We start from the raw sequence: 26,528 nt of genomic DNA on the forward strand, positions 1-26,528 counted from the left end.
TTACTGCCATTTTCATTAATAACAGCAATAGCCCAGTAAGTGGCTCATTTTAAGAATTCTCTGAAGCGAACCCTTGCAGTTAAGGCAGTCAGCATGACCCCCCACCATAGCTCCGTGAACAGAGCAGGCTGCTGGGCTGTCGAAGGAGAAGGCCTGTGGTGTTGCCAGGCGAGCAATGAGGGCAGTGGAGGACAGAGAGCTTGTCCACAGGGAGGTGAGGTCACAGACACGCAAGAAGAGGAGGAAGGGAATGGAGCAGAGCTCACAAGCTCATTGATGCTGAATGAAGCCAATGCAAATCTGCTGCCTGTGACCTCATACTTGTGCTTTCTGCTACAGGTGTACGAGTTCTACGAGTTCCAGAAAACAGATCCAAGAGTATGGGCAACTGCATTCAGCCTTTCCAAGCCCTAAAAAAATGAATAACAATGCTTTATGAGTGGAAAAGGGGAAACTTTGCTGCAGCAAACATATTGCCTGTGTGATGTGGCTAACTGTATTTACTGAAAGGAGAGAAAGAACTCACCTCACAGAAGACTTAAGTAAAAGCTATGGTGATATGTTCATTGCTTACTGGAAGAAGCCTGCTCCGTTATCCTTTAGCATAACAATTAAACCAGTAACACTCAAATGAATGTGAAGTCAAATGTTTGTCACACTTCTAGAATCCTCCAGAATTTCTCTAGGAGAAAAGCACTGCACTACCTCTTACCGCTAGCAATAATGTCAGTCATTATTGATAATTGCTTGGCCTATCGTAGGGTCATGGTGGTCCAGAGCCCATCTGAGAAGCATAAAGGTGTTGAACTAGGCAGGATAGACACTGGATAAAATTCCAGTTCGTTGCAGGGTAATTCCATACACTCATTCACTCACACAAACACACACTAGGGCCAATTTAGAGTTACCAATTCAACTGAAGCACGTCTTTGTACCATATGAGAAACTGGCACGCGGAAGAAACCGACACTTGGTAAAGTGCATGGTACGTAATAGCTACGGAAAAGCTCAACAAGTGCGTCTAGGCAGCCATGCAGTATTATGCGGTATTAAACAAGGGTAACTCACATGTAACCCACAGTTTAAAACTGCCTTGTTATGATAAATAATGTTAACTACCAAAGTAACTGTGTTCATTTTAATGGGATCTGGTGATATTTTTGCATAAATGATTGTCAATTTTAGAGCTCAGGAACACATAAAAAGTTTTGCCATTGATACTAATAGGAATTGCACCTCTGAGTTATGAGAATTCACCTTTCATTTTTCATAAACTAATAATCCATTTTAAGGTGGTGGAAGAGTATATTTAAAAATCCCACAATCCTTCAAAGTACTGAGCAGGGCATCCCCCACAACTCCATGTTAACAATGTCCCAATGGAGGGGGCGAAACCACATTAGCCAAAGGTATGTGCAAGCCCTGCAGTGGACTCTGAACCAAAAGCAAATTACAGCAAACATTCAATTACAGATACCACTACAGCCTACTAATTACAAGTACTGAATTTTAATATGGGCCATGTGCTTTTTAACTTCCATAATTTAAGCATTAACATTGTATTGATATCATATACTGAAAAAGGTTGACCTCATTAGAACTTCCAATCCTGTCAATGCACATAGTGCCACTATACATGTATTTATATTTTATCTTGCTTGCCTTTCAAAAAGAGCTGATGACATAGTTCTTATGACATTAATAAAGAAGAGTAAAGGGTGAAACTGCAGCTATACATTTTAATGTACTAAAACTGCAATACTACCTTCAGCCTTATTTTCTGCCTTTCTGTGCTTTATCATAATTTTGTCACAAGATGAATTCCCAGTACACAGAGAATCCAATATCCAAGATGATTTTACAATAACCCTTCTCTCTGTAGAGAGCAATGAAATGCATTTGCGGTGAAAGATTGAGGAGCATTCCTGAAAAATTTAACAGGCAGAAATAATTCAGGATTTATCATCTTACTCACACCTTTGGTATGTACAGTTTTTCTGGTAGTGTAGCTGTAACTTCCTTGAATATGCTTTTGTTTACTTAGGCTGATTTCAAACCTGTGTTTGCATGACAATGAACTCATATATTACCTTCATACATACATGCAGTTGACATAAACACTCACACACACAAATTCACATGCAAAAGCATGCATGTTAGAAACATGCAAAACATATATTTGATTATGGAAACAGATCATTTACAGCCTAATAACCAGCAGCTAAGAAGTCAAATCCTTTTCAAAGATAAAACGTTCAACTGAAAATTGTTAGAAAGCATATAACAAATCGTACATTGAAATATATGTACTTCATACCCCAGTAAAAAGAATCCTATCAAAAAGAAACTTGAGAGGACCAAGAATAATTAAACATATAAAACACAAGAAAAATAAGCAACTTTTCCATCATACGTTGTTTTACTTCAGCGTGTGTGGCTGTGGCTGATATGTGAATAGATAATAATTTTAATAATCATTTGCTTTAATTGTTTTCAGCAGACTATATTCCATGCTTTCCGTCATTGAGGTTGGACAATCTCCACTCTCTTGGCTCCTGTGAACCAGTCTGTCACAAACCAATAAATCAACCTGAGCCTCTTGACGAAGTGCAAGCGGCAATTAATAGATTCCATTTTCCAGTTAGGGATTCAGCGCTGTGTGCATTGAACACACATGGACTCTGTGACCCCAGTCTGTGGATTGCCAGTGGCTTGGTGGTCCATTAGCAGTTCACGTCTCTCAAGTGCTCATCTGAGCAAACATTACAGCAGACATGTCCATGAGTGTGACTGTCACCCCACTTTGCATTGGGCTGTACAATTGGTACATGGCACCTCTGTGCCAAGCAGGAAGTTGGCTTCAGAGTCAAAGTCATGCACCTATGGCTCAGAGGAGGAGTAAAGTCCTGTACAGTGCCGACACTAGTTGCACATTACAGAGTCCACCACCGAGGCAGACCAATATAAATTAGCTACTGGTGGCTTATCTTGAGTATGAATTTGAGTATGATGGGGAAAATATGTCCTAATTGTTTTGATAAGTGGAGAAAGTGTTTTGATAAGTGGAGTTAGTGTAACTGAAAAAAAATCTTTTGGAATGCTGGAAGAGTACATCCTCCTGCTCATCCTTCACCTGGGTCTTCCTAGTTCATGATAGGTCACTATAGCCACTCTCAGGGTCCTTTAGCAGTGATGCCGAATGAAGGACATGTGAACATGCACAAGCGCCTGGGTGCCATATGTGCCTAATGCTGGATGAACACGTAAATTGATTGGCTTAAGAATTACACCACGCTGCTGTCTTACTGCAATCCCGGACACTCACGCTTCACGACAAACGCATTCCCACAGTCAGACATATCTCTCAGTTGTTTTTTTGGCTGTTCATAGCACAGAAAACTGGGGATTATGTGACTGATGTTGAAACTGACATTATAATGAGGGAATCGCTTACTTTCTGGTTTTGATGGTCTATTTTAAGTATTTAACCAATAAGTTCCAGTGTTCTTACACAGGCACTCAGAACCCAGAGACTCGAAGTGATGTGGGCGGATGGCAATAGGAAGCAGAGCTTTGTGGTAATGAACATGCCAGGTGCCACAGTGGCAGATGTTTAATGAATCTGAATTAGCGTGCCACTCAAAGGGGGTTGAGACATTTTAAAAAAAAATAATTACAAATTTGATACAGAATGTAAAGCAGTGTTTTAAGTCCCCTTCTTTGTGGACGAGTGCAATTAAAGTGTACGAAGACCAACCTTAAGAGCATTCATTGCCAGGCTAGAGCTTATGCAAATACACCTTGAACGGTTACTTATACCGAGGTGCATAGAATTTACATTTTGAGTCAAGTTGATTTAATGTGCTAATTTAGAACCCTTACATTCTGTCCAGCTCATTAAAAATGGCAAATATACTGGTATTTATTGTATGTCCAGATACCACAACACCATTCAACTGGTATGGCTTAAGAGATGATGAATAAGTGAATGAGTTGATTTTAAAAATTTTATGTAGCTGCATTGCATTTGAGGCTAGCAATGACTGGAAATATTAAAATAATATTAAAATATTAATGCTGACAGCATGGAACATGGTGGACACAGAGGGGCTCCGATTCAGCACATGTGTCAGACATGAATGGCAGACTGGTGGACAAATGGACAAAGCACTGGTGGGACAACAATCCAAGATGCGGAACTGGAATTAAACATACAATACCCCACACTCAGAGTTCTCCATGTGTGAATTTCTCTAGCAGGTGCAGTTCGAGAAAGGAAAAGGAGATAAAAGACAGAGTGTAAGACTAGTATATGGCAAGTGTTGGAAAAACGCTAACTGTTAAAATGCTTACTCTTGTTGAAAATGTAAGACAGATACAAGTTTTAGGTATAAATACATGACTTTTGTTATAAGGAAGGCATTAATTCAAAACATCATTTAAAATTTTTTTTCATACTTAAAATGACACTGAAATTAATAGAAAAACTCCTGACCCCTGTCCTTCTCTGAAGAACCAGGATTAATGATAATGCATGTATGTCTGGCCTGAATTGTATCGTTTCAGATGACTACAGATTAATGGCTTCCTGATTACTGTCTCATATGATAGATTTCATAGTGCTGGCTTCTGAAATGTAACCCACAGTTTCACAAAAATTCAAGCTGATGTGCAATGTGATATGTGCTATACTTCAAGGAAGAGGGCAATTTCCAAGGCAGTTTGTTCAGTATGCCTCTCTAGGCAGGGCGTTCAAAAGAAGATGCTTTCGCATGACATTTGGAAATATCATATGAGAACACTGTAAAATATTAAAAATACTTCTGAAAATACTCTATGTATGTTTTCCCATCTCTATTTGCTTTGAGGGGCGCGGTGGGGCAGTGGGTTGGACCGGGTCCTGCTCTCCAGTGGGTCTGGGGTTCGAGTCCCACTTGGGGTGCCTTGTGACGGACTGGTGTCCCGTCCTGGGTGTGTCTCCTCCCTCTCCAGCCTTATGCCCTGAGTTGCTGGGTTAGGCTCCGGTTCCCCGTGACCCCGTATGGGACAAGCGGTTCAGAAAATGTGTGTGTGTGTGTATTTGCTTTGAAAGCAAAGTAACTGTTATAAAATGTATGTAGAAATTCCATATTTTTCATTGTTGCCAGCTCTTTCCATAATTGCTGCTTCCTTTTTAAGGAATGCTTTTCAACAATTTGGGAGCTTCACCAGCCTTTATTTAACTAGACTACTGGGTTTCCATATGGGTTCCCATATTATCATACTATTCATAAAACTAAAGTTATGGCCCTGTATACAACAGTAGTCATTAAATATATATATAATACGCCCACCTACTGAATGCACCATGGAAGGTAACTTTCCATGAAATGTTGCAGCTGTGAATGGTACATTTCTTCTTTGTATAAACTCAGACCAAAAGCATTAAGCGTAGCTACTGGAGGTACTGTATATACCCTGCAGCTGTCTGAAAACAACTGCCTGTGTCAAGTTCTTGTAATGAAAACAATGTAAGTGTAAAAACATGCTAGAATTGCGCACCAGACAAAGGCATAATAGTAATCAGCTTTTGCCTTTTGACCTTGTCTCAAAAGTAGTGATTTCTGACAAAAAGATGTCTTTAATACTTTCAGTATGAAATACAATACGCAATGGTTATACCTCAGCTGCATTTCCATAAAAATGTGAAAGATTCTTATCGAGCAGCTTTATACATTATCTCCTTTTGACAATGTGTGTCTGACAAAACTGTGTTGCAGGAGATATTCATTCATTTTAAAGTAAGAGCAACCATCTATTTCTTCTTTAATCAGACCTGTAGGACATTGTTGTGAGTCTCATAATGCCTCAGTATGCTGTCTCCTTGTTAAATGACAGTAAGATAGGCAAAGAGCTGTTTTGTGTAGAGTGATCAAATTAATATGTTTTATTCTAGCTATTGTGAAAAGTTAGGTAGTATTAGTAATTGTATAGGCATTCAGAGTAACAGGGGACAGGTAAGGCTTTGAGTTTCTTTTTTTTTTTTAAATACATGTTCCTTCTTAATTTATTTGCATTCAGGTCTCCTTCAGTAAGATGCTCTGTGTTAGAACTGCTTAAACTAACAGCAGTTACTATTGAACTCTGCAATGTTCATGTAAAAAATTCAACATTAAGAGGTTTTAAAAAGTTTAGAGTGCTAACAGAATGAGCTTTATGCAAAGTTTACTTTAACAAAAGATGGACCAAGAAAAACTCATGTGATTCAGAACAGATATGGGGCATTCTAATGCTTAGTTTGACAAGATTACTGGGGATTAATATTTAATTACAATGTACAGCAGAATTTGTCAAAGGGACCTATAAACTTGGACCCTTGGGCCCACATAAAACACCACAAAACATAAATTCACCATTTTGTCCCACTAGTACATTTTACACTAATATTATATAAAACAACTAAGGTTGTCTCTGCGGCTTAGAAACATATGTTTTATTGCCTTTGAAAAATTAAGAGGACAGTTTTGCGCTTCCAAGAAGTATTTTCCTACAAATAATTCATTGCAATTGAAAGCTGCGGAAAAAGGCTCTAATATATAAAACATGCCATCGCCCAGCTGCATTGCAGGGATGAAATATAAATGATCCAGCAACGCTAGGCATTTAAGGATTTGTTAGCTAAGCATTTTTCTCTGCCTTTTCTTTTTCTCCACTCTACCTGGCAGTGTTGGCTGTCAGTGGCCTTAACTATTTATGAGCATGGTGGTCTCCAGGTTTTTGATTTACATACAAGTTCTGAAATACATGCAGACCCTGTGCTGGGTCTGCTGTCCTCGATGGCTTGGCCTAACGACTACATACAATATTTTACAGAGAGCCAATCTGGCTGTTAGTATGACTCTCTGCCCTGCCTCCAGTTACACCTAAAAACCAAAATGAAACAGAGTGCTTCTGTGCAAATATAGACATGGGTAGCCAAGACTCTGAGAATAACAGTGTCAGAATGTCAGAATAATAATATTGATAAGCAAGCCATCAGCTGCAAGGCTGAGATGAACTGGTCTTGCTCTGAGATGTTTTAATCAATAGTGGATTACATTAGTTCGGAAACATAGTATGTTCGTAAACAGCCATTGAAGATGGATATAAAAACCATACCATTTGTAATTTGCAGGATAATAAAACTGTGTCTCAGACTTGTATTTGTCATTGCTTCAAGAATTACAGTGTACGTGCTCATGAATTTCTCAGTTTAATATTAGCAGTTTCTATTGATATCAGCTAAATTGTCAAGCAAGTGCAATGTTCACATCTACGTGATATTGAAAAAGTAATTTTAGGTCAAAATTTCTGTTGTTTCCCTATTACTGAAGAGTGAGAATGGGGTGTGGGGAGGTCATTAAAACAAAAAATCTGATCCTTTCTTTGCAAAATGGCATGGGCAGTATGTAATTAGGGTAGATCCAAAGAGCAAGAGACAGAGGAAAGAGAGGAAATGAGAGTAAGCCAGGGTACACTTATAAACAACTGATGGCAAGCTAAGTAAGCCAGGAGTACCCCTAAAAGCCCAACCATTCTTTCTTCCTAGTGCATGAACAGCTCCACAATAGTATTAGCAGTGCATCGGTCTCACACAGGAAGTAGAAACTACCATCTGCAGCACTCTCAAAGAACACAGTACATTAGTATAAGTTCTGCCCACTCTTTACCTCCTCTTAAACGTCAGCACCACGCCCAGCAGGATGATTACAAACATGAGGATCCCAGCGATGACGCCCGCCATCTTGACTGTGCTGTCCACCTGTTTCTCAGGCTCCACCGCGTTTGAGTTCTGGGTGGATGCTCCTGCAGAGGTGGTGTGGTGGGGGGGGGGGGCAAAGACATATCACAGAGAGGAGGAGGGGCTTTACTGGGGGCGGCCCGCTGCCCGGCAACCACTCTCTTGACAAAAAGTGTACACATGATAATGAAAACCACGAAAACAACAGAAAACACGCATGGTCACACCGGCATGCACACAGGTAACGGGGCCTTCTCAACTGCTGTGTGGTGCACTGTTTCATTCACAAGTTATGGAAAGGCGCACACTGCTATATGGCAAAACCAACCACATAAGAAATGTTTAAAGAAAGCAGCAAAATATCACAAAAAAATCATGGAGTATCATAATGATACTGTGCTTCGATAATCATGTGTCAGAATCTAAAGCTCTTTTGTCTATTTCAGCAAACACTTCGGCTCACCCTGAATTGTACAGTGCTTAGAAAAGCGTCTTCTAAATGCTAAACATGGGCAAATATAAAAATATTACAGCATGCAAGATAGACCATATTGCTGTATAGAGCTTAAACCTATAGGGGAAACTGCATTGTATAACTATATAGGTATTAAAGCCATGGAGAGAAGTAGTGTATAGATGCTAAAGTTTCAATGAGAACTGCATTACTCAATAAATACTGAAGTTACTGTGAGATATGCTGTATTACTTTCTTATTACTCTAACTAATGTAAGATACATTAGCTGTATTACTGTTTTAATGTTAAATATTTTCTGTAAAGACCACAAAGGTACTGCAAGAATAAAGCAAATGGCAGTTTGTTTGACTGAAGCCAACACAGTTGTAAGTGCATGACTATGGAAATTAATCCCAGTAAAACGGAGCAACTAGTAGCAAATCCAAAAAAAAAAAAAAAAACTGAAATTTCACAATGACAAGATAATGATGACTTACTAAATTAAACATAATACTGGATGCATATTTCCTGGTATCAATTCTATATATAAAGCACTAACAAGGTTGTTTTTTTCTTTCTTTTTTTTAAATTCATCAAACCATGTGGAAAGCGATGCTTAAACAGAAAGCTCTGAAAGATTAACTGCATGCAGGAAAACTACTAAGAGACCATGGAAATAAATAATTTTCCCTACAGTGATGAAACACACACACGCCTTAATGTTTACTTTGGTGAATAATGACATGGCTAGCGAGCAAAGTGCAAGAACGGAAATGAGAAACAGATATGAGAAGGAAGTGAGCAAATATGATCTGAAGGACAGTGATGGTATCCCTTTGCATTCAGACACCTTGGTGTGTGTCTCTCATCAACAAAGTCTAAAATTCCTGTATCAACACTAACCAACCTGAGATAAGGAATCTGTGCATCTCAACTAATTATTACGATGACTCAATGCTTCATTGACAGCATGATGACTCACACCTTCCATATTCATTATAGCAACACTAATTCTATGATAGTTCTTATGCGTTGTATAAATATAAATGTCAAAATATATAATATGTATTATATATTGTATAATATTATGATAAATATAATATAGTTATAAATATTATAACAAATATACATCTCTAAATATATAAATATAAAATATAGAACCTCAAAAATTTCAGTGCACTGTATAAATATGTCTGTATACATAAAAAAATTAGAGTCCAGAATATGTCTGCAAGGATTGCATCTATTTATTTACCTGTGAAAACCTTAACCTTAGACGTGCTGTAATATTCGTATTGCTGAAGATTACAAATAATTGAATTTTTTAATTTTTTATTTGAAAAAAATTATGTCAACCTTCTTTACAAATAATGTGTTATTCGCAAGGGGCACGGTGGCGAAGTCGGTTGGACTGGGTCCTGCTCTCCGGTGGGTCTGGGGTTTGAGTTCCGCTTGGGGTGCCTTGCGGCAGACTGGCATCCTGTCCTGGGTGTGTCCCCGCCCCCCCCCGGCCTTACGCCCTGTGTTGCCGGGTTAGGCTCCGGCTCCCTGGGACCCTGAATAGGCCAAGCAGTTCAGACAGAGTGTGTGTGTTAACTGCAAATGTGAAAGGCAAAGAGAATGTGTTCCTAATATTTCATCCATACATTAGAAGCAACCACTCGTTCAATGCAGGGTCAAAGCAGTCCAGAGCCTACCACAGTGGAATAAGGGGCAAGGCAGCATACTGGACAAGATACCAGTCTCTTGCACAGTAAACACACAAAGAGCAAGTGCCCAGTAAGTGTGACTAGTGACAAGTTCACCTGAAACCCATTTCTAGACTGAAAGGATCCCAGACTACACAGAAAACCCCACTGAAACTCAAAGAAAACAGACTGTGCCAGGTTTAAACACATCCATCTTCAGCACCACTGCTTTGCCTGTCTCTGGTATTGTGATATTAAAGCTGATACATGTTTAGAGTCTCTGGCTTGCACAACAGTTAATAATAGTGAGTGAGTGAACAAGTGAGTGCATGCGTGCGTGTTACATTAGGAGTACAAATATATCATAATACAGAACCTATCTTAAATATTTGCTGTTTTGCATCTGTTCTTCAAGCCTCAGAAGCTTAGAAACATAAAAGTGTCAATTCTATTCTCTTATCAAACATGTGCTATCAGTGTTTTAGTTGAACCATTTTCTTTACTCAATCAGAATTAAAACCATACTGTGTGTTATCTATAAAACTGATGTGACCATATAATCCAAAAAAGTTGCCTTTTGAAAAATTCTATAACAAGTAAATCCAACAATATCCTCAACATCTAAAGTGTGATGTTGTCCTGATTAATAAATTGTAGTGGAGCCTTGCATTCAAAAGCAAATGAGGTGTGGTGCTATTCTAAAGCATTACCTCTTGTGTGGGAGTTTTTCTTCTTTCTTGGAATCTTCTCCACACAATGACTAAGAAATATTCTGCCATATAAATATGCAAACTACCTTGAACTACAGCACACTGAAATAATGTCCTTCTGCAATGACATGGATAAGAAATGTATGACGGTTTTCACTTTAACTCTCCACATTGAATTATTTGCATTTACAGGTTACATTTTTTAAAGTATTACAACTCAATGTCTAAAAAAATAAAACACAAGCAATGTATTATTTGCATTTGGTGCTCATTTCTTTGACATATTCTTACAGAGAAGACTGAAGCTGATTACTTTTTTCCTCAGTATAATTATTTTCCAGTTTCAAAAAAACTTTTATGGCCAATGACAAGGATAGTTTTGCTACAACAATTTTGCTGCACTGTGTGACCTTACACAGCACTTAAGTAACTCCTTACTAATTCAACAGCTTAATAGCTGAATGATTACATTTTACAAAATTCTATGTTTTTGGAAGGCTCCCAGTGCACTCAGACACAGTACGACTCTAATCCACTGTCAAGGTAGTTTGCATTTGAATTGTAGAGCAGCAGGTTTCAAGCCTGGTTTTAGGGACCCCCAACTGAACGCGTGCTTCGGCTGCGGATGAGCGCTTCATTCATTTACCGACCAAACTAAACACGTTAGCAACGTGCTCAGTAGGATTCGCCAAACTTGTGAAACGGAATTAGTGTGTGTCTAAGAATACTGTCAGGGGTACATTTATAAACGTTTACATCAGAATGTTAAGCAAAACTGAACAGATTAGTGCTGAACCTTAACTGTAGAAATCAGTTCCTTAATTAAATGTTTATTACACACTATTTCCTTGTGAGGGACAAGTGTCCGCTTCAGTGTGTGCCCTGCATCATGTCCTATACTTCAAGAAGATGGGCTGGACCACTGCGACCCTGCACAAAAAATGAATGAATTAATCAATGAACATACACTGTACTTGTTCATAGCTAATGCAGTGGCTGTTGGTTCAGAGGTGCTTTGTTTAACAGTGATAATGAATTGGTTTAATGTTAGCTGAATTGCGGAATGTATAAAATCAATATCTTCAGCAAAACTAAAGAGCGCAGCTAAACACCTGAACAGGTGGTCGCCAGGAGCAGGTTTGAAAAGCCTCGTTACAGAGCTCCTGTGTGTGTTCTAATGTTACTTTAATGAATGTTCTAAGAAGCTGCAAATATTACTGCCCACTTACCAGCATATATAGTGCTCTCTGCTTTTAGAAGCCTGTGTCTTCCAGCAACCTATGGTTGCTAAGATGTAAATATTTACACAAATAAAGAGAGTATTAAAAAGCTAAGAGAAAAAAAATTGACAGCATACAGTTATTAAAATGAACTGACAAACTGAGTTTATATACATTTCAGGAAACGTTTTATAATTTACTGGCTTGCCTGTTTTTCAGTGTTTGACTGATTCCCCCCAGGCTTTTCAAAAGCTGAATGCAGTTTATGCTACAATCAGCTTTACATCTCACAGCTTTTATGCATGGGAGGGCAGATGTGTAACTGAGCAAGCTTACACAGAGTATATGGACTTGACACACTGTAAATTCTGTTGAGTTGGATTTCTCTCACTAGCGCAGCTGAGTGTGTGCCCTAGAGGTGATTGTGAGTTGGTCGTTTATATCCTCTGTCCTGCTGCTTTCCAGCCTGATTCTGAGTTCTTTGATTGGGTTCAAGAGTTCGATATACAACAATAGAGGCCCAGCTGGCTGTTTTAGCTTTCCTTTTCATACCGTACCATGACCACTACACCCCAATTTGACTTAACAGGAACCCCGCCACGAATCCTCTATTTTATCTTTATTTTCTACAAACAGGTGTTCATACGCGCTACTCAGAAAAGTAGAAACAGGAATTTTAACTGCAGAATTTCTGTGGAGTGCAGCCATTCCAAGGAATGAAAGACACGGATCAAGGTTTGATATCTCAGTAAAAGTAAAACTAAAGAAAACCTACCTTCTGCAGACGGAGTAGAAACCATGATAACTGTGGATTTGCTGGTTCTGGACTACAATCAAGGTCCTTGAAAGTATTACTATAGGGTCTATTACATGTATTAGTGTACTGCAGGATATTATGTTATACTGGTTTATACTGAAGTGCACCTTGCTTCCACGATTTCTGTGCTTTGTACTGACAAATGTCTAAGATGTTTAGTACTGAGTTTCAGACAGATTTTAGATTATAAAGGAGGATGTGTAGTGTGGTTAAGGAATCTTACAAAAAGTAGATATTTGGTTAGAGTGACATGAAGGGCTCTGATGTATGCTTAAAAGCACAACCAATCAGAATTAAATTTATTGTAAGGCATTCTTTTAATAAATGTGAATTCATATAATTATTAAAGACTTTGTATTTCTTAATTTATTTTTTCATTCTGATGAAAAATTTCCTGACTTGCTTATTTTGCATTTGCTCAGCCTAAAGATACAATTTAATAGTACTTCTAGAGGAAATAGATTTCGCTCAGATTTTAGATATTACATTATTTTTTGTTGGTTACTCAAAGTAAAATTATCCATTGAAAGGGCATACATATTAAACACTATTGCATGAATGTTCAGATTACATATTTATGACTGGTGGTGCAGTGGGCTTGGCTGGGTCCTGCTCTCTGGCAGGTCTGGGGTTCAAGTCCTGCTTAGGGTGTCTTGCGACAGACTGGCATCCCATCCGGGGTGTGTCCCCTCCCCGTCCAGCCTTGTGCCCTGTGTTGCCGGGTTAGCCGGCACTGCGATCCTGCTCGGGACAAGCGGTTTCAGATAGTGTGTGTAGGGGAGAAGACACACCCAGGACGGGACACCAGTCCATCACAAGGCACCCCAAGCAGGATTCGAACCCAAGACTCACCAGAGAGTAGGACTTGGCCAAGCCCACTGCACCACCGCACCCCCATCAATCAGAAGTTGCTACAGACAAAAAGAAACTGATGTTACTGTGGATGTGAGGTTTAAGTACAATGCTGGTACTACAGCACTGAAGTTCTTATTTTTGTTATAGTAGACAATAAAGTGTTAGCATTCCTAAACACTAGCCATGAAAATGTGTTTATAAAGGTTAGGGACACTTCACTTTATACATTTCCAATATATCTGCTATGAACCCGAGAGATCTCTGTCAGAGCCATTTTTAATACAAACAAGACTCTCATTTTAATGGTTCACAAGTTATCATCACGGAGGCCACACTGAGGTGAGGATTCGCCCCAGTGACTGGACACGACACGACAGTCTCTCTCTTACCCTCTGAGACTAGAAGCGGAACAAGCTGAGGCACGTCCCTAGCCTCCTAGTACCTCGTCCCAATCACTGAGTTCCTGACAGAGGTCATGCATTTTTCAGAAATAATTACACCTATGTCACAGTATTAAAGGGCAAAGAAAACTAATAGATGTTGTTACCTAATGGGGCTTGTAATTGTGACATGATTTCTGGGCCCTTGTCTTCATCTTTTGGTCAGTTTCAGCCCCCCACCTGTGAGTGTTGCCTGGTCCTTCGCTTGGTTGTCAGGGTCCTATTGACTAGGACACCAGTAGCCAAATCCGATTAAAACAATAGGGACCCCCTTGGGTTGGCCCTGGCAACCAAATACATAAGCACTTTGAATTCTCCTCTGGTGCTTCCCTCTTATAGATTTTTCTCGTTTTGTCTTTTCAGGAAACGTTAGAGAGCACTCTCAGAAATTCCCAGTGTAGCTATACGGATCAAAGCTGTAAACACAGAGCTGCTGAAAGAAAACCGCCAATCTCTCAAGAAAATCATAATCTGAACAGGAATAAATGCTCAGTACAAACTACCTGATGACAACAGATCTGGTTGCTTGCCAGGAAGAATGTGTAAATACTTTCATTCTCAGCTGGGGACCATTTAACTTCCAAAAGCTTGCCGTTTCTGAAATCCGTGATATTAAAATCTTAAAGTGAACAAGCTGACTGTACCAGACCACTGCAATCTCTGCACATTGTGTGCTGAAACTAAAACTGTGCTTTGAACTACATTAAACTTACAACAGTCTGGATGGCTTGGACAACAATGTCAAAGGTCTGAGAGTATGATCAAGGTCAGCTGGTCTGAGGGCAGACACTGCAGTCTGGTAATGGATTCGCCTTAATACCGCACTCCTGAGTATCTTTAACAAGATTACCGTCACAGCACTGTATTGGTGGGCCAAAGGGATTAAGATTAGTGGTACTTATATGAACTGTAAACAATGTAGCGTATTAATATGCTCGGATGAAGCTGAGTGCACTTAAACCATCACGCTTGGTTAGAAAGTGCTTAGAATTGAGTACGCAACTGGAAATAAGAGACACACACACACACACACACACACATTTTCAGAACCGCTTGTCCCATACGGGGTCGCGGGGAACCGGAGCCTACCCGGTAACACAAGACGTTTTATTAATTTTTCTTTTTGATAATCTACACACAAAAGTGCGCAACTAGTTTGATCATACAGTTTCATCATAAACATATATTGTACATCATATTCATCATATAATATATATATATTATACTGTACATATAGACACACACACACACTCTACTCAAATAACTTAAGGCTTTCTAAACTCCCATCATTCAGAAACGCAACAGCGCATTACTTCAGCCTATTTCTGATTAGGTTAGGTCAGAACCATTGAAAATCTTGGTCCATATGGCTTGACAGAAATATATTAAACTGCACACGTGCCTGGCTTTTTGCATAAAATCACATTTGACACGGGCCACTGAGCAGACACTTGCGATGTTGTTGTGCCTGCTTTCATAACAGCTGCGCGCGCGCACACACACACACACACACACACACACACACACACACACACACACAAAAGGAAGTATGTGACTGCAGCGCTGCAACTCTTCTAGTTCTAGGCCTGGGGAGCATGGCAGTGAGCGCTCCCAGTGAGAGCAGGACCAAGGCTGTCAGGCAACACAGCACATCGAAGGCACCCATGAGCGCTGGCTCTTTTTCTCGTACTCACGAGCATACGCATGCGTTCGTGAAATGGCTTGTGTCGTGATAGGGGGTACGTGGGCTACAGTATGTCTAACAAACACGCAGAGCTCGACCTTCAAGTGACAGCTGTTCCACAAGAGGTCACCATTTGGGACATACAGAAACATATCAACAGTCACCACTTACACACATCAACACCAAAACACAGAAAATAAATTTTGTTGGACTTGGTTTCCCTCTGGGCTTTTGCTGAATATGTTAAAGACAGACTATTGTTTAAGGCTGTTCCCTAAAAATCAACAGCAAAAGCCCTCATCTAACCAGTGGGGAATACAATTTCTTCAAGAGACAAACACTTTAAGGGCCAAGCTGATCAGTAACAATTAACCAAAATGAAATACTTTCAAAGTGCACAATGCATTATGGGTGATATCCCTTTTAGAAGGGAAGTGTTTCTGGTGTAGATAATGGATTGTTACCTTCTTCACTTTGCTCAGAAACTTGTTTGCCTCTGACTTGTATATTATCCCATTATTTTACGTCTGGAATTTTTTCTGCCTTGGGTTTTAATAATTGAAACAGACAGTGCAACAGATTATGTTAAACAATAAGTATTTTTAAAGATTTAAATGGGCTCTTAAAAACAATAGGAAATTCTGTTTTCAAGTAAAACCCCTCCTTCATTAAGGTGAATGAGATAAAGAAAACCCACTCCAGAATTCTCTGAACTTTGTTTCATAAAATTCTTAGAAAATTTGAAAACAAATATATATAGACTCAGGATCTGGATTTTTCAGTTTAAAATAGATACAGCATAACCTTAATGAATGAGGGGGACCATATAATGGCGGCTTTCTTTTCCAGTTTTTAAGACTTGCGAAATTTGAAAAGTATACTTAAAAACACTACTGTTCTTATCAATACTTCTTTAAAAGAATAATAAGGCTCTGAGCAAATTGGAGGAAAACAAAAATACAGGTACCTAAAATAATAAAATGATAACAAACAAGAAGATGATCAACAACAGTGGGGCACCAAAGGAGGCTCAGTAGTGTAACTGGCACCAAACTACAGTTCTGTGGATCAGACATGCAAACCAATGGATTAAAATGTACCAAATAAACATGTAAATGAGTAAAAGGAAACACAAACAAATGAAAATAATCGAGAAAGAACGGAAGAAAGAAATCTGTCTGTGGAGCAATAATCACCTTCACTGGGGATGACAACAATGTACGGCGTGGTTATTTGTCCCCTACCTATTACCACTAAGAACAAGGTTTATCGTTCCAGGTCAGCATGCATGAGAGAAAACAAACAAAGAAAAAGTCTAAAAACAAAATAAGGCTTCATTGTCAAGATTTCCAGGTCTTCTCCTCAGTTGCACAAATACAGCAGTCAAAGAAATGTATTCAAGTAGAAATAATGTCATTGGGATAAATCTAAAAAAATATGGACAGCAACAGATATATCAGTGACCAAACCTCAAGTGAATTCTGTGCCTAAAAAGTGTCTGAGAGCTCCAAATGTAAGTTCTGACACGGAAAGCTCATCAACCTAGGTGTTCACATGATTAGAGAGAAAATTCAATTGCATGGACACTGCAAATGTGAGTTTTCAGTGCATTTAAATGAGAGCATTTTAATCTTAAATGCACTGATATCCACCTGTGATTCTAACTCAGAACAAAAGGTAAAAAATAAATGGAAAAGGATAGAATGATAAATAATATGTTTGAACTTTGCGGCACAGTGGTTTTAAATCTAAATTTGGATTACATTAATAAGACACTAGCATTAAAAAAAAGCTAACTTTAATTTCAATTCACCAATGCTGTGACTGAGTGAATCTAAAATTAAAAGAAAATAAGGGACTTCCTATGAATCTCACATTAAAAAAAAAAAATTGCCACAAAGTTTAAAGCATGTCTTTTTCCAAAGCAGACACGCAAACAGACTACAGTTCTCCCACTCAAAATAAACCCAGAACAAGAAAATATTGAGTGGAAAAAAGAAAACAGGCTATTAACAAAAAATGGTTGACAGACAAATAAATACACTTAAAATATCATCTGTTTATATTTACACATACATTAAAATAAATTTGTAAAAAAACATCATTTTCAGACCTGACATTCCTTTATGGCTTGGATTATGTTTAGATTTTAATAGTTCTACTTCCTTCTAAAAAATTAAGATTTGAAGTTTTATGTCTACATTATATATGGCTAAAGAAAATTGCTAAATAAAAGTGAAATGGGGATAAAAATAATATTTATAAAATTAAAGAATAAAGATTGAAGTATAAAAATGTTAAATAGTAACTTTCAGAGTTGAAGGTGTTTTTAGAGTTTATTTGTGATTTATTTTTGAACAGATTGTTTACTACAAACTGGATTAAACTCCCCTCTCCTTGCGTCTGTGACATTTCTAACAGTACGCATGTAAAATGCAAAATTTGCATTGTGATCATCAATGAACAGTATTTGTCATATTCCTCATATGGAATCGACCCTGTATACTCGATCAAACATTTAAACAATTTTTGGTGTATATTAATTTTAAGTATGGTAACATGCAGAAACAACAAATTAAACGTCATACCTTTATTAGCCAGCCGCACACAGTTGATTTTAGTTTCCTGAAAAGAGAAACAAGCAAAATAAGTTTTATTATAACCACATCGCGGACAATGTTAAGCTTGATGAGAGGAAATATAAAGCGGTGTCTGAATATGGTACATGAAAGCAAATGATAAATGATATTTAAATGTGAAAACCTAAGGAATGTTTAAGATATAGTTCAATGAAACACTGACCCAAAAAGGAGAGAAACTAGAGGTGACATGACAGTAAAAAAATTAACTCTCATTTCAGCTTACTGTCAGTACTACCATAGAAACTCCAAACAGAAAATACTGAATCTCCAGGCTAGATCTCGCAAGCCAGCACACTTTGCACTTATTTTTTCTTGAAAATGCTGACCTGAGTAGGTACAATTTATAAAAACCTATACAAAGGACAAATTGTGTTCCACATCACCAGCTGACAGTTGGGATTCTGCCCTGAATCCTCCAACTTGCGTTGTTAACAGGAAGTGGTAAATGGTAAAAACTTTAAAGGAACACCCTAACGCTTGCAGATTGGAGACTCCAGTTTGAGCAAACTTGCCCCCAGTTTTCAATAAATTTTCTTTCACCAGTTTGTGATACTTCCAACTTCTGCCTTGAAGGCTCTCATTTGCAGCACTTTTCACCCAAACCACTCACACCTGGAGCCAGCCGTCTTTCCATCACCCTGTTTGTTCTCTTGAAATGCATCCGTCTTGATCTCCATCCACATGTTTTATGTCAAAGCCCCTATCCATTTCAGCCATGAACAACACAGGCAGGTGATGCCAAACACAGGTGCAGTGTTCAGACATGGCCCTTGAAGGTAAAACTGACTTCTCCTGAATACACACTCAACAGCCTGTAGGCTGCAACCTGACTGGTGAATTCCCTGCTGTCAACCCACTCTCAGTAATGTATATAAAAGTATATGGTTATTGACTAACACCTTCTAACATTAATAATGTAACTGTATAAATAAAGAATTGTACTGTGATAATGTAATTAATTTAAACGCAAATATTGTGACAACTAATGTCATTGCTATCGATAATACAAGTAATAACTATTACATTATTAATTATTAACACCAACAACACCAGTAATTTGTGCCAGTCTCCACCGGAAGTCTATTCGCCACACATTTTTTTTTTTTTTTTTTTTTTTGGAAAAGGCACATTTCCACCACCTTATGAAACACTTCACTGCATGCTGTTATATAAGCCATTTAATAGCATAATTTCCTAATGCATGAAGTCTTTGGGGTGGAAAAGCAAAGGCGGCTGCTTCGCACTCGATGTTCCCTCACCCTGCCTCCACACTGACGATCAGGCCTTCACGCATTGGGCTCCCTCCCCATTCAACGCTGAATATACAGAGGATCTGGCTCCAGGGCGTCAATACACCACACAGCAAGGACACAAGATATATAATAGTTGCTATATCGTCCTTAGGAACTTTTAACCTAATCGCTTTTTCCTCCTGACATGCTGCAATTAGCAGCGGGGTGTGTAAGATTTGTGTTGTGCCAGCTTGACAGCCTAGGGTCCTTCAAGGGTCACAAACAGCTGCTGCATCAGGGAAGTCTTCTGTTTATCACCTTCTTCTCCTCTTTTTTCAATTAAACACACTGCTAAGTTTTCAGTTATCTATTTATTTATTTCTTTATTTTCTTTGGCCATTTGCAGAGGGAGATGAATTGGCTGAATTCACTGTCTTACCGGTGATAATGTCTAGTCTATTAGGTGCCATATTTAACTTGTCACATGGTTCTGATGATGTCAACATGTAAACTAAGGAATTACATAAAATATAATGCAAAAAAAAACATTTATACTAGAAAAATGTAAATACTGTGAAGTATTGCAAACTGTTGGCCTCATTAATAAGAAAATGGATTACTGAACACAAGGGAGCTGATTCAGATTCTAGGAATGGTACTATTGTGTAGCCATGAACAAAGGACTTCCATTGCTTCTGTAGAATATCCAGCTGTTTAACTGCAAAAAGTACTTTGAATAAATCAATGTGCAAAGCAAAATAATGCTAGCTAAAACAAAAATTACTGATTATTATTATTTGTAGAAGTAGGATCTACTGTGTAGAAGAGCAAAAGAGTTATATGAAAAAATACAGCATCTGCCATCCTCTGCTGGCTAGGAGCACAATTAGCAGTTGTAGCATATCATATAAGTGTTGGAAGGGAAACATACAGATAAATTTAATTGCAGAAGCAACCCGCACCAAGATTCAGGATGTTACATAATTCATTTAGCTGAATATTGATTTTCCTCTCACAACTGCTGAAAGTCCACTGTCCAAGGACCATCTTAGCCAGCCAGAGCATTCTTTTGCAAAAGCACTGGAGAATGGTTACACCAGTGACTATGCTTCAAAGTATTCTGCTGTTTTGATTAAAGTATGTTAGGGAAAACAAAAAGAAATACTTAAATAAAATAAGACGGTCAGAGACAGGTTAGTGGACTTGAGACTACTGACAGAAGAATAATGAAAAACAATACAAAACAGAACCCTCCGCAACCCAGGAAATCGTTGCTGACAAATATGAGCGATAGTTTCCCACAAAATACTTCCGGCAGTGAAAAACAAACTGCCATAATGGGGATAAAAAGAGACGGTTGATTTGTACTTTCCACAGTCACAGCCAGTTTGCCTCGTGTGGCTGTGTGTGAGATTGGCCAGTGGACCAGGCAGATTAAACTGTCAGTGTGCATTCAGCTCGGCCAACCCTTCCTCCTGAGCTGCTTCAGCAGCTGCTTCTGCATCCCCCTGGCTGCCCACAAAAGCCCGAGTCTTACAGTCACATTCATTCACTTAGGGGACACTCATCTAAAGCAACTTCAGGTAAAGAATATACAAATGTAGTTACTGCATTGTGATATAATAATAGGACAGAAACACAGTAAATATTCATATTGCAAGTCCAGCCCATGTAACAAACCACTACCCAGCCTATTTCACCAAATGGTAAGCAATACCACAATAGGGGATCTCACATGAAGCTTGTTGTATTCCAAAGTAATACATACTGCAGTACAGGACTGTACTCTAGTGGTTTCACATATATTCATTGCATACATGTATGAGGCTGAGCTGAACACAGGTGCAGCATATCAGGTGTGAAACACTATTTGCAGAGGTGAGTTGTTTCTAGAAGAGTGGAAAGGAATCAGAAGTTCTTCTGATTCTGAGAAAGGGGGAGATCAATTCACCTCTCAGGAGCCCAAGTCAAAAAGAGATGCGATTTAAATTATATCAGAGACGTGACAGATGACTTGAAGATCCAGATCTTGATGGTGTGTATGGTTTGACGAGATTCTGTAGGTAGAAAGAACCGGATCCACTAGCAGCATGAAAAGGTAATATCAGGATTTTGAACTTCATCCAGGCTACAAGTGGGAGCCAGTGAAGGGACACCTGGAGAGGTGAGACATGAGAACAACTAAACAGGTCAAAAATGAGTCATGTAGCGGAGTTCTAGATGGAGTGGCCTGCTGGCAAAGGCTGGTTGTCTGGTCCGAGTTGAATTTATAGATTACCACATCCCAGGCCACCGATATGGTGGACAAAGCTGTGAAGTAGTTGGGGTTATAGCACAATTTATTGCGCAAGATTTTTCATGGCGTGTAAGGCAGTGAGTCATGCAGTAAAGACATTCAGAAATGGTCCTTCCATACATTTATTTATGTCACAGGCACCTCCTGTTATGTAATATACAACTTTACTTACAGATAATATTTAGATTTAGGAGCCATGATTTTACACAAACTCATATAGCGTCTTGTGGTGAAAACACACTGCTCAAGGAACTGCAGTGAAAGGAAAATAGCCAAGTCAATTTTTGCTCTGGCAGCAATCAAATAATTAAGCTGTTGTCTCAATGGATTCTGGTAGTACATTTCATTGATCCTGTTCAGTAAAAGTTAAAAAAATTATATTAAACTATGTATTTCATTTATATTGCTGAAGAGATGTTAAAGAAAAAACCATTCAATAACCATTTCAATTACCATTAGCAAAACTCAATGGTGCAATATCCCAGCTCATTTTTAAACCTTTTAGTGTTCCCTGACTGACTGTGGAACAATTTAATGCAAACTCAGTACAAAACTTTCTACAGCTGCAGTACTGTATATGCTGTTGGAGGATCTGCATATATTGAGCGGTACACTGAGCTGACAAGTAAAATGGCACAATTTCAGATATGTCTGTGGAAACTTGCAGGACCACGAACACTTTGTTCCTGACCTTTATAAGTCCTTTGAAAAATGAGATTGTTTCCCTTCTGTGACATCTGAGCAAAAACATGGTGCATCCCTCCCATGCACATTCTGGGAAGAACTAACCCCGAGTGATCCACCAGGCTCCACTGCATGACCTTTGGCCTCCCAGTTGTACTGCTGTGCTAAAGGAGATACCAGAGAAACTGGGAGATATTCTTCACCAGGGCACCTTTCACCATCCGTGTTCTGCTTCCAGGCCCTCCGTCATCCAGTTCAACTCCTGGAGTTTGTTAATGCCACAAGAGCCCTTGTGAATTGTCATCCTGCTTCCTGGTGTGCTCAGTGTTGATCCGTGTGCCTTCAGGCTGAAGAGCAACATTAAAGCAATACCATCAGTGTTGGACTGGCTTGATAGGAAGAGCTGAGGAAGTCTCCAAACCTCAATGAAGGCAAGAAACGTGATGAGGAGAGGACAACTGACTGGCAAGCCAATTGCTACAGACTGAAATGCACAGAAACACTTATGAATAATATACTGAGTCTTCTCCGAAGCACCTCAGTTCAGGAAATGGCAGTTTTACCATAACTCCTTATGTCCTTGGGTCATTTGCGTCTCTCTCGGTTTTACTGAATGATATTTACTATGCATGAGTAGGAGTCACTGTGTCAATGGTAAATCAGTGTTGTAAAAATTTTTATCCCTTAAACATTTTGATGAAAGTGTGCTGACAAAAAGCACAGTAGCCGTGAATGCTCTATTATTAGATATTTTCAACCCCCCACATTAGTCTGCATGCAAGGACAGGTGATTAATGGCGATGCTCAAACACCACAGTCTTTTGAATTCAGAAGGATGTAAACATCCATAATTGGAAAAAGACTTTGGAAAGCACAGTATTCTAAACATGTCATCTCTGTCACCTTGCAAAAAGATCAAGGATGAATGAACTGTTTTACCAGTAATGAATACTTTTTCTGGCTTCAGACTTTCTTTTTACTCTTCCCAAGGGGAGGCAGACCTGCACAAAGCAATGAACTCTATATCAGGAAGCTAATTACCTGTTGTCAGGAATAAGTAGCAGTAATGTTAATGAACATAATTCAAATATATTGTTCTGCAGCAATGAAAATTCTACCTATGGACAAAATCAAGCTGGCGGGAAATTCAGAGCAGGTCTGTCTGACCATCAGAAAACACACTGAGGGCAGAAACCAGGGAAAGAGTAGAATGTCAAAATACTCAATGCGCACATCTCAACTTCCGAGAGACCTCTAATTGCATCGTGCTCATCAGAACTTGATAGCGTTCCCATCTTAAGTAAAGCATAGATTTTTAATGTAGAAAGAAACATCCAAGTAGAAAAATAAGCACACTTTAAAGGGAGGATCATTGGATAGTCTTGGCATTCCATTTTAAGCTTTTTTTAAAAAACAAAGTAATACATTACAAAGGACAGTTACAAGCAAAATATGGGCAACAATAAACAAGCTATTTCATGTGTCCATTTCCATGGCCCTAGCAGTGAGTTGGAACAGAGCCATCGTTAATGTTAAGGGTTATGACAATCCATGCTTTGAAGCTAACATAGGACAAACAGGAGAGGCATTTTTGAGTTCATAATTGGGCAAGCAGAATCGGAGTTTTTGTGTATTGGCTGCATGCAATTTAAAAGAAGAAAAATAAACAGACCAAGGAATACTGTGACACTACGATATGCACTATATATTCCTGATGGAAACTCTTAAGCAGATCCAAGATGATCCTCTACCAGCTCCAATTCTGGGTTAATACCAGAGTTTTTAAACTACGCCTGTTACAAAAACATGCAGGTTGAGAGATTAGGTTGTCATTTCTGTAAAAAAGAAAAGAAAAAAGGACAAATAAAAGTTTTCTTTGACCAGTAATAGCAGGTTACAGGATCTTGTCACACAGCATCCATGATGTCATAAGGAAAACCTCAGATCTCTCCTCCCTGGTTAAGAATAGAGCTCAGGCAGTTCTCAGACTAGTTGCCAGTGCTAAGCAGTTCCAGCAAATGCCTGCCAAGCAACCTGGCGTGAAGTCAGGAATGAGCAGGAAGAGAGCCTCTTCATTCTATGAGTAGCTGCATCAACAACGTCCGCACACAGCCAGCCTCAGGCAGCATCTCACTTTCTGGTCTTCCATGTGGCAAACTTGGGTGGCACATGGCTGTATTTACTCAACGTGTGTGCTTTTAGATTGCCACAATAAACAGGATTAAATGATAGTATCAAAGTCACAGTGCACCATGGGAGAAATAAGTACAGCATCAGGCAATAATCTGTAACGGACTTGCAGATGTAGCAGGGCTGAAACTCCATGCCGAAATTAGGGAACCCAAACATTTATTCATTTAGCTGAAATTTTTCTCCAAAGCAACTTACGATGATTTCACCCATTTATACAATTGGGTAATGTTACTGGAGCAATTTAGGGTAAGTACCTTGCTCAAGGGTACTGCAGCTAGAGGTGGGGATCAAACCTGTTACCTTTGGGTCCAAAAGCAACAGCTCTAGCTACTATGCTGCCAACTGTCCTGGAGAATTTTACCCTGTTTGCTTGAATTCCTTTTTTTTTTTTCTCCCTAAAACATTTCACAATGTCACACTGACAACTTAAGAGTTGAGCCCTTACTCCTGTTTATGATTGTTCATTACAACCCACATAAAACAGAAGATTTAGTATCTCCTATTAAACTCGGCATGCATCCTTGGCAGAGTGCAATTGTCATAACACTGTTGTAGGAGCAGAGATGGCCAGAAGAAGAGAAAAGCAAATCACACAGACTCAGAAAAATGTCAAAAAATTAAAGTTAAACTCCAAAATTTTGTACTGCTGTAATATACTTTTTCAAATGCAAGTTTTCAGCTTCCTGGAAGCTGATAGACTCATGAAAACTAATAAAAATGAATACTTTAGTTCTACTACTTAAAGGCCAAATCTCGATGTAAGATGTTTATTCATTCCTTATGTTAAGAAACGTCAAGGATGCCACACTTGCATTAATAATTATATACAGTAACTAACAAAAAGAAAAAAAACAAATCAAACCTGCTTCTACAGGTCTACTTGTCTGATGGCTTTGTTTGGCATTGTACAGATTTTACACCATTTTTTTTTTTAAATTGCCTTCTCTAAGGTTTCACTTTCTACTACACCCTACTGTGTTCAATGTTCTGATTTTTACTAGAAACCCAACTTCTCTTCTCTCCTAGCATGACTGAGGTTTCGGTCTCCAATTGCTTTCATTACAGTCTTCCATAGCTGCTGGAAGCAGGGTGATAGGTTCATCTGATCGTCAGTCAAACTGTCTTTGATATGATAATAAGACCAGACAGACCATCACTGTAACAGGCCCTGGCAGCCGCCCTGTGGAAAATACTGATAGTGTGTATTCTTATTACTAAAGGTTAGAACTGCAAGCTTAGACAGCAAAACCAAAGTTTTACCAAATTTCTTAATTTTTTTTAATTGTTAAGCTACAAAAAATTAATAAACCCATATGGGAACGTCAAAGGAAAATTATGCTGGATATAATTCTTACCGCATTTTTTTTTAAACCAAAAACTGTGTAGAATGCTTGTGAAGCAAGTGAGAACAAAGTGCAGAAAGGAAATAAAACTGAAACCCACTTTCATACTAGAGGTACTGTCACGCCCACACCCGCGAGCACAACGGCAACACCTGGTACCAATCAGCCCGGCCAGGTATAAAGGCAGTGCCGTCCTTGTACTGGGTGTGGAATCTTGCAAATGCCTCCATATGTGGCTTTGTGACATTCAGTGGGCTTCTCTCTCTCTACTGAGTTCCCTGTTTTTGACTCTCCTGGTTTCTGACTCCTGCTTGCTCTCCCAGTCACTGAGTTTTGCTTCACCCTGGAAATGATGTCTGTGCCTTGAAGACCAATAACCTCTGTTTTTGCATGCCCCTATGAATGCACCCGCACTTGGGTCCAATCCTAGTGGTAGGGACCTCTCTTAGCATCGGCGCTGACAGGTATGGCTCATTATTTTACTTTAGAGAAAATGGTTTTCAAATGAGC

General features: G+C 39.0%; 1 protein-coding gene across 7 annotated transcripts in view; it reads right to left on the reverse strand.

Annotated features, from left to right (window-relative positions):
* ptprt (protein tyrosine phosphatase receptor type T) overlaps positions 1-26,528 on the reverse strand; it is a 197,924-nt gene that overhangs the window by 52,097 nt on the left and 119,299 nt on the right. For 6 of the 7 annotated variants that reach the window (XM_018742332.2, XM_018742331.2, XM_018742329.2 and 3 more), the window contains exons 13-14: positions 18,217-18,253; positions 7,689-7,824 (exon numbers count right to left, since the gene is read on the reverse strand). In XM_018742332.2, the coding sequence (XP_018597848.1) occupies positions 7,689-7,824; positions 18,217-18,253 (173 nt within the window). Of the gene's footprint in view, positions 1-7,688; positions 7,825-16,824; positions 16,882-18,216; positions 18,254-26,528 lie in introns of all 7 variants that reach the window. The other variant, XM_018742333.2, reaches the window with a different exon arrangement.

Source organism: Scleropages formosus, chromosome 22 (assembly GCF_900964775.1).
Source record: "Scleropages formosus chromosome 22, fSclFor1.1, whole genome shotgun sequence".
Lineage (NCBI taxonomy): Eukaryota > Metazoa > Chordata > Actinopteri > Osteoglossiformes > Osteoglossidae > Scleropages > Scleropages formosus.